Source organism: Ahaetulla prasina, chromosome 3 (assembly GCF_028640845.1).
Source record: "Ahaetulla prasina isolate Xishuangbanna chromosome 3, ASM2864084v1, whole genome shotgun sequence".
Classification (NCBI taxonomy): domain Eukaryota; kingdom Metazoa; phylum Chordata; class Lepidosauria; order Squamata; family Colubridae; genus Ahaetulla; species Ahaetulla prasina.
The window spans coordinates 178,303,122-178,312,760 of NC_080541.1; the positions used below are offsets into that span (position 1 = coordinate 178,303,122).

Genomic DNA, 9,639 nt, shown 5'->3' on the forward strand with positions numbered 1-9,639 from the left:
TCTATAACAAGATACATATTAAACAAAACTGATGACAAGACCAATCTAAATTTTTTTTAAAAAACCTACTTGTTGGTCCACTGTAATTGTTATATTCTAAATTTGATCCTATTATTGCAGGCCCGACTAATTGTATATAACTGTACATTGGATGAATTATTTGATAAGATTGTAAAAATAAAACTTTTTTTATAAAATAAATAAATAAATAAATAAATTTGATCCTATTATTAATTGCAAAACCCTTTTGCAATTAAATAGGGCTGATGGCACCGAAAGAATTATTGGCAGTAAATAGTTTTCCCCCCAACTCTACTGATTTCCACTATGCACTTTATAATACTACAACCGTAGTTTTATTACTTTTACATCTACAATAAATACAAAGAGAAATTTGTAGACAGTGAGAATAATCAGAGAAACGGCTTGCCTCCAGAATTGTGGGTGTTCCATCACTGGAGGTTTTCAAGAAAAAACTGGACAGCCATTTGTCCAGAATGGCATAGTGTTAAGCAGGGGATTGGACTAGAACAGAGGTCTCCAACCTTGGCAACTTTAAGACTTGTGGACTTCAACTCCCAGAATACCTCAGCCAGCCAGTCTTAAAGTTGTCAAGGTTGGAGACCCCTGGACTAGAAGACCTCCAAGGTCCCTTCCAATTTTGTTAATCTATTATTCATTCACAATTAGACAATTGCAGTTATAATCTGTACTGTGCTCAGTACAGGTGGTTGTTGCAGGTGGTTGGAAACTATAGAAAAACCTCAATAAGCATTCCTAAACAAAGAGCTCAACAACTCCCTACATTGGAGTTAATTTACTTCTAAGCTCAGAGAAGCAAAGCAAAACCTTGCAATGTTGCAAATGACGTTATTACTACAGAGGAAAAACAGAAGAGTAATTCTGCAGTAATTCTGCTGCTCTTGGAGGAAAGATAGGATATAAATTTAACAGAACTGACTCCAGACAAGAGTACACAAGACTAACTTAGTTTCCCTTCGTTGTCTCCCTTTTTCTAATAAACATAAGAGATGGACTCTGAAACAGTTTTTTAAAAGATCCCACTCACCTGCAGTGGAGTTGGAAGGAAGCAGCTGCAATGCCAAAATTCCCTGTCGAATCATACTGACAAGTCCAACATCAGCTGTAACCACTGAAACCCCCAACTTCTTCCCTGGCATTTCCTGAGAGTCACAAACATGCTCCTGGTTAAGGGATGACAAGTCCGCCTGCAAGAACAGAAGAAACTCTATTAACTATACCTCAGAAGTATATGTTTTTCATTACAAGTACCTCAAGCCTTTTTTATTAATTCCTCTCAAAAGTCAGTTTTCACTGATCCATTGGTCCATATAAATACAACTGGACTACTGGAATTCTCTCTATACTGAGGCTGCCCTTGAAGATCATTTCAACAACTTAAACCTGATCAGCAGTCAATGGTCTAAATAATGATGGGTACATCTAGTTTTACTTACAAAACATGTCTTCACCTATCTGTCAACTTCCAAGAATAATTTGAGATGCTAGTTATTATCTTTAAGTCTTTAAAACTCAAGGTCCGGCTTTCCAGTAAGAACGAGGAGACAGGTCCTGCTGTCCTCTATAGAATTCCATCAGCAGAACCTGATCAGAACAGCAGAACCAGACCTTCTCAATGGTGACTCGTTCCTGTGCAACAGTTTGCCTTCTTATATACAGACCATGACTAATACTTTCTTGTAGTTCTCAAATGTTGGCTAGGACGACGGTATTATCAATAGAGGCTAAATTTATAATTATTGAACTAGATTAATACATAAGAGTGCCACCACCATTTCCAGGCAATAAGCTTTCCCAAAATATAATCCGTGTGTATATTGAATAAAAGTAGCAAGAGGAGATACCATCCTAATGGAATTCAGTTTTAATGGAGAAATCTTGACTGTGGATTCCATATGTTATCATTTAACTAACAGTTTGCAGCATGATTAAAAAAAGACCTTCAGCATATTTTAGGTGTAATTCCATATGCTAGAAACTTGACCCAAGATGCTGTCATAGGGCATATTAACAACTGTTACTTTGAATAAATACTATATAAATTTATTGACAAAATGTAAAGTGCAATTCTAATACTTACTTGATCATTGCAACTACACATGCAGATCTAAACTGAACTTGATTTTTCTAGTTCTTTTATCACTTTCAAATGACAATTGAGAAATATTTTTCAATAATTTTCTAACCAATACAGCACCCAGCAGAGAAATAACTATGTGGTTATGTTTTTTCTTTCTTGTGTAATCGGAAACCACCATTTTTTATGTTTTTGACAAGATTTCAGCTTCCCATATTTTCCTGAATAAAACTTCAAATACAGAAATCAAGATACCAGGCAGGATATCTTTTGAAGAAATATATTTTTGGACCAAGTTCATCTGATCTAATGTCTTTCCATATTTCAAACAATCTAACGGCTTTTTGGATTTTTCCAGGCTTGGTGAACCTTTATAGAATATATTAGTTTTTCTATTTATGAAGTTATAAATAATGCTAGCATTTAGAATAGTTGGGGCTGGATGGTTTAAAATTTATTTAAAATACTTCTGTTGTCCTAATTTGTCATGTTACGTAGAAGTTTGCTATTTTAATCTGTTATAATATCATTAATCAAAACTATACACATTCTCTCATTTAGCAACCAGATTGTTCCCTAAATTTGAAGTCAAATGACCGTTAAGCAAACATGTGACACACAGATGTATTGCAAAGATTACTGGTTGCTGCCATCTCATTTAGATAAAGGTCTCTCGTACACCTTTTCCAGCATTACTTTCACCCCAACTTGTGTTTGTCAGGCAGACAAAATTTGGTTGCAAGTTTGTGTAGTGGCCAGAAAATGTTTCAATACCCTCTTATTTGTGAATGGATACAAAACAGCTAAATGAGGAGTGTATTTTCTCACTAGATTTTTCATCAGCTGAAATAGTTTTCAATTCTCCTTTTTCTCCTGATTGTTCTAATTTTGTTGCTTTGTGATTGCAATACAGTATATTACCTTGAGTAGCTTGCTTTTACACTAAACCAGGCTTCTTGCCTTCGATAAATTTTAGTTGGCTAAAGCTGGTTTCCTCTGAACTGATAACTGTTTCAGAACTTCCCCAGCCTTTGCTTGTTTTCTTCAATAACCTTGTCTGCTGTATAATGAATAACATTTTTTACTTTTAAAAAAAAGATTTAGTAGCTGGGGTTGGTATGTACTTATATTGTACAGCTAGTTTTCAGCAGCATCTATTTCCGTTTATTTTGTTGAGCACTAAGAAAATTTTATAGTATACTATTCCCAAGAGGAAAGCTTGCCTGAGCACAATGTTGGCTGGACCACAGCCTGTAGTTAAGACAGCCAAAGTGTCTTTATACTAAGAAATGCTTGAGATACCTAAAAAAATAGTATTGCCAAATATAAATATTAATAAAACCATACCTCTTTTGAAACCTCTTTGAACTAAGATGTCAGCAAAAAGCAACAGAACAATTATAGTAGGATTTCAGTTAGGAAATACTAGAGTCATCAACTTTTGCTAGTTACTGTTATAGTTCCTATCTGAGCTCATCTCCATCAAGCAGCTGTCTCCCATTCACTGTTACTGATCCTTTGCTGAGAAAGGTTTTCAGCTTTCTAAACAAATATGGGAAAATGCTCTAGAAATTGCAAAGGAAAATCAACAATATAGAACAACAGTCAGCAGGAAAGAGTAAATACTTGCGAATATGCCATGAAACCCAGCTTTCTTTCACCAGATTCCTACCCATTTTAAGAATGAAGGTACTAGTGGTCCTCATTCAGTGACTGCTTCAGACAGCAACCATTTGTAAATTATAACGATGTAAAAGTAATTTTGCAACCAATGCCTGCATTTACAATCTTCACAGTAGTCACACATTTGCCATTAAGTTAGTACGTGTTGCCTGTGACTGACCCATTTTTTCCCTTCTCACAGAAACACTGTCCAAATAAATTCTCTCTTCCTGAGCTGCTTTTGTCCCCAGTGCAAACTAACAAACTCAGCTGTGACTCTAGTTGGTTAGTTTCCCTGGCTGGCTCAGCCTGCTGCCTCATTCTGACAAATATAATCGATTTCACAATGAAGGCTATTTTTGCCCAAGTAATTTGTGACTCTCCAGCTGAGCACTAGCACATTCTTTTCAATGTGCATTCTCCATTGTGTGCCTATTTATTTTTACAATCCCTCACCAATTAATGTAAACTCAAACATTAATTTCCTTCTTGCTAATTATCCTGCCTCTGGGTGAGCATTTCAAAGGGAGAGGGAGTTGGGAAAAAGCAGATTTGCCCTTTTACCTAGCTTCCTTGCAAGACAAATTTCTGAAACCTTCCTCACTATATGGGCTCTGCCAGCTGTTTGAGACCATATCCTTCTGATATTGTAAACCAGGGGGTCTCCAACCTTAGTAACTTTAAGGTTTGTGGACTTCAACTTCCAAATCTCTATTTTAGAGTTCCAAATATGCCCTTGATTATAGTTATTAGGTTCCTTCAGTGGTGGGTTTCAAAAAAATTTAGTACCGGTTCTGTGGATATGGCTTGATGGGTGTCACTTGGTGGGCATGGCAGGGTAAGGATACTCTAAAGTTTCCATTCCCACCCCACTCCAGGGGAAAGTTACTGCAAAATCCCCATTTCCTCCTGATTAGCTGCAACTTGGGAGGCAGAGAATAGATGGGGACAGGGCCACTCAGAGATGGTATTTACTGGTTCTCCTAACTACTCAAAATTACTACTCCAGAACTACTCCAGAACTGGTCAGAACCTGCTGAAACCCACCTCTGGGTTCCTTCTAACATTCATGTGTCTTGCCCTTTCAGGCAACAATTTTATATACTATTATTAAGTACGAACAATTATTACCTCTGAACTCCAAGGCATACAAAGCACATTGTCATCCACTCCAGGTACCTTCAAGTTTTATATTCCAATAAAGTATTGAAATAATTAAAGCCAGTTTCTTTTATACAATTAAGACAATTTACATAAGTCATAAAAGATTTAATATTCTATAATGTTTCAATACATTCACAACATATTAAACATAGTATCTCAGTATTCCTTTCTGCAAACGGCTAAAGCAGAACATGTCATCTGTACATCATAGGCTTATAATTTGCATAAGAGGCTCTAGAATAGAATAAAATAGAAACAGAATAGGAACAAAAATAGAGTCTCAATTTATATAATGTATAATTATAAATGTATTTTTTAAACACATTTTACTATACTATTTTGTATGTAAATAGTATATTATAGTATTTATAATAATTATTTATTAATTATACATTTCTAATTTGAGTTGGAATTTATATGTTGGTTTTCTTCCCTTTCCTTTTTAGCTGATCAATTTGCCATGGATATACAAGCAAATTATGGTAATTAGAATATACAGCAAAACCATTTTTGCAAGCCTTATTAAGTCAGCTTCAACAAAATCCCTATGTGTAGAAAAATTAGTTCCCCCCCCCCAGGGGAAAGTCCTAGCATGGACTGCTGGGAAAAACAGAAAGAGCTAACAACAGGAAAGAATATGAAGATATTTCTCACTGATTCAAGAAGAAAACAGTTACTATGGCTTCTCACCTGAGTTTTGGCCTCATATTGGTGTTGGAGCATCTCAGCCACTTTGTTTTCAAAGGCGCACAACTGTGTATAAACCTGGTTCAAAAAGGTTTCTGTCTTTGTTCCATTCGACAGGCAACCTTGGAACAGCACCTGGGCCATGGAAAAAAAAATCTGTGAGTTTTATTCGGCAATGAAATCCTGCAAATGCTATACTAACGAAATCCAAAAAAATTATAAAAGGGAACTATATCAGTTCACTAACAAAGAACATTTTTAAAAAGCAGATTCAAACATATATACATACAAAACAGTAACTAAAGTGTTCATCTTCTTGGCAAATTGTACCTCTTTGTGGTTTCATTTTTTTTGCTATTTTGCACAAGTACTCCAACACAAAGAACTCACATGTTATATTAGATTAAACAACAAATATTTTTATTTTCAAAAACATAAATTACATCTATATTTGATATAATTAGACCAAAGATGTAAAGTTCACCTGGGTCAATTTCTTGCTGATCAAACCAACTGCATATAAAAAGGTTACCCAGAAGATGTATCTACATGCAACATGTTCTAGTCAACAAACGTTTTTTACAACACAGACAGGCAAACTGAATATTTTAGACTATGTTTTTCATAAAACATACTGACTATTGTCAATGTTACAGACTGTGGAAAATGAACTTCAAAATGCCCACAAGTAATTCAGGCTACCTAGCCCATTTTAAAATGTTGCAGATTACAGTCCATCACTGTATTCATTGGCAACAAGTAGTTTTAATTCTAAACAGTTTAAGCATTTCACCTACACATCTCAAAACTGAAGATGTAAGAATTACCTGATGCATCTGTAGGCTAATGATAGAAGAATATGCTTGGATAGTGATGAAAATCTCAGGCTGAAATATAATATCAGAACCTGGGATTCTAAAGGGCTTTAACAATCCTCCTAAACACCTTGAGAGAGCATAGAACACTTCATCAAAAATTATCTCCCCAGGAGAGTCATCCTGGAAAAAAAAGAGAGGATATGCAAGTTTTCCTTAATTTGCCTCAGAGGTAATTATCTCCACTCACTTGAAAGTATGTCTTAAGAATTTTACAATGTAAATATTTAGAACTCATAATAATTTTCACCAGTGAAGATATGCAGATTAAACATCTCCATAAATATAAGATAGATTTTAAAAAATAGGAGCTAGTAGGCAGGTTATTCTTCAGAGAGGATATATTTGAGACAATGAACAGGAAGCACTCTCAGCCAAAGAAAAAGGATGGAGAAACTTAAATTACAATTTGGAGAGATTAATATACTTACTACAATCCCTGTAGATGGACTCAAATCCAGTTCAATCACAAAACGGTACCGGTGTGCAAGGAAAGTGACATGTGTTGAAGGCACTAGGAGGTACGGCTTAGTTTGCAAAGGCTCATCAGGTTGCCAGCTGTTTGGCAGGATGCTGAGAATATCTAACTCATTGTCTGACTTTACCTTCAACAAAACAAAAAAATCAAATAGAGACAAAGCTAAGAACAAAAATTGAAAGAAATCACAGAATTCCATACATGAATTACTCTTCCTAAAATCACAAGAACAACCCCTTTCCGCTTCTCTCACATTACAAAAAAGTTTAGAAGCTTTGCAGTAAAATTTACTCACCAATTCAGCTTCAGACATTGAGCAGATAACCTGATGCAAACGACCAAGAAACCAGGCTAGTCGCACATTACGTGAAATCCGATAGTCCTTCTTCATCAAGAGGAACACCTGTCCAGCCTCCTCTACCTGCAAATTAAAAAAAAAATCATTAGCAACAGCACTTAGATTTATATACCGCTTCACAGTGCTTTACAGCCCCTTTCTAAGTGGTTTAGAGTCAGCATATTACCCCCAACTATCTGGGCCTTTGGAAAAGAAATATGCCCATCTGTTTTTTCAATAATTAAAAAGCTATTTAGTATTTAAATTGTTACCTGTATTATATGACAGAAGTTATCACATGATTCATACTTAATTTCATGCTCTAAGGCTGAAAGGGGGGGATTACTGAATGTATAAAACAATGTATTTAACTGGACTTTTTTCTCCCACTTTATAAAGTAATTCTGACAGATATAACAAAAAACCGCAGGTAAATTACTGGATTAAAAAAAGTGAAAAATTAATCAAGTTAGAAATGAAATGAGATTGAAAATGATATCTACCATTAAATCGTAGAAAATTTGACAAAGACAGTAGAGTACTGCATGAGGAACCTGAGCATTCAGGACCATGTATTATTTCTTTTTTTAACCTACCTTTTTATTTATATATGGTGAAGTGAAGAGAATGGAACACATTGTAGCCAAAAAAAGAGCTTCCAACTTCAGGAATTGGGTGGCTGAGTTAAAGATAGATTACCCATAAACTGTATTTTTTGGGGGAGGAGGTGGGAACTGTGTCTTTGCAATCAGTTTGTTAATCAGCTCAGAATCACAGAATTCCATTGTGCTTATAGTATTAAATTTGCCTATATGGACTCTTAAAGAGGTCATCTCTTAATCACTTTGGACCTTTTTATTCTTTGGCTTTCTTTAAAGATCAGGATCTTCTGGATTGGCAAGTGTTATTAAAATTGAGTGAATATCCTTTAAAAAGAGTTTAGCTGTAAATTGGATTTGTATTTTCTTTTTAATATACAAAAGGATTGTTAGCTTTGGAAAATTTCACAGAGATTAGAGGCTTAAACAGATTTGACTGAAAACAAAAACATTTCCACAGGTAAGGCTGGATGAGAACCCAAATTTCTCTAATCCTTCTCCAACACAAACCTTCTGTAACAGGCTGGCTCTTGGTATATTTAATTGGCTAATTGTGATAAGTAATGGTTTCTATTGCTTTGCTATGTCAATGACTTAGAAAATCATTTCAATAATAATTTCTAAAATGCTAATAAAATTAATCATATTAAATCTTTTTGCTGCAAACAGGTTTCCAGCAAGCATGTTCCATGGAATCATTTGCACATTACAAGTGACAGAAGATGATCTAATGACAGCCAAGAGCATCAAGCAAATACATGCTAACATTTTCTCAGATATACTGGCTTAAATGAGACAATTTTATTCAAGCACCTTTTTTCCCCTTCGCAGTAGTAAACTGAGACATAGACAAACTCATTTCCAAGTAAAGTTACATACAACTTTTTAGCTAATAAGAACAGGAGGCAAGTGAATGATATACAACACCGCACTATGGAGAGCAAGACCCTGGGAAGATGGGCAGTTAGAAGTGACAGTTTCTGACTTGGACAGGATAATATCTGCAGATAATGTCTATGGAGATTCTAAGTCATCCGGGTCATGTTTGTCCCAAAGGTGCTTTTTCAAGAGGCAAATGGACTTTCTTTGGAAAGTCCAATCTGCAATTAGTTTACCGTCCGCTCATCTTTCGTGCTCAAATTATTCTGAAAAGTCCATCTAACTTAACACTTCCTCTCAACAGGCTCTGTATCAAACCCAGTTGCGGAACTATAGAAAACGGCATCACAACTCGTGTCTTACAAAAAGCTTTTCGCTTGGGAAAGCTGGAAACTGCATTTTTTTTTTCTTTTTTAAAACGGACGTCCTCAGACCTTCTCCATGCAACAGGTGTGCAACTGCCTCCCCATTCAGCAGGGCTGGCGCTGGCGTTGGCATCGGTCCCTGGGAAAAATGCACCCCGCTGCAACCCTCCCTCGGTCTGCAAAACCGAGCGGCTACTCCCAGCGGCGTCCTTTGCGTCCGCAAAAAAAAAAAAAAAAAAAGAAAAGAAAAAAAACCCTGGCGACCCCTCTTCTCATTCCGCATCTCTACCAATTAGGCTCGGAGCTTCTCAAAGGAAGGCACGCCCCGCGGCCGGCCGCGCGCAACCACCACCACCCTTGCCACAACATGCTCCCGCGGGCGCAGCACGTGCGAACCTGGCGTACGTACCTCAGCCTCCGGTTGCTCTGGAGCCGCCATCGCTGGCCCTCCGACCGCCCCTCCCTCACTCCCTC

General features: G+C 36.4%; 1 protein-coding gene across 8 annotated transcripts in view; it reads right to left on the bottom strand.

The window, feature by feature from the left end:
- SZT2 (SZT2 subunit of KICSTOR complex) overlaps positions 1 to 9,623 on the bottom strand; it is an 80,944-nt gene extending 71,321 nt beyond the window's left edge. For 3 of the 8 annotated variants that reach the window (XM_058174313.1, XM_058174314.1, XM_058174312.1), the window contains exons 1-6: positions 9,235 to 9,345; positions 7,281 to 7,406; positions 6,939 to 7,112; positions 6,460 to 6,630; positions 5,636 to 5,767; positions 1,070 to 1,229 (exon numbers count right to left, since the gene is read on the bottom strand). In XM_058174313.1, the coding sequence (XP_058030296.1) occupies positions 1,070 to 1,229; positions 5,636 to 5,767; positions 6,460 to 6,630; positions 6,939 to 7,112; positions 7,281 to 7,406; positions 9,235 to 9,270 (799 nt within the window). In that variant the 5' untranslated portion in view covers positions 9,271 to 9,345. Of the gene's footprint in view, positions 1 to 1,069; positions 1,230 to 5,635; positions 5,768 to 6,459; positions 6,631 to 6,938; positions 7,113 to 7,280; positions 7,407 to 9,234; positions 9,352 to 9,574 lie in introns of those variants that run through there. The other 5 variants (XR_009154057.1, XR_009154058.1, XM_058174318.1 and 2 more) reach the window with 3 other exon arrangements.
- Positions 9,624 to 9,639: the final 16 nt, after the last annotated feature.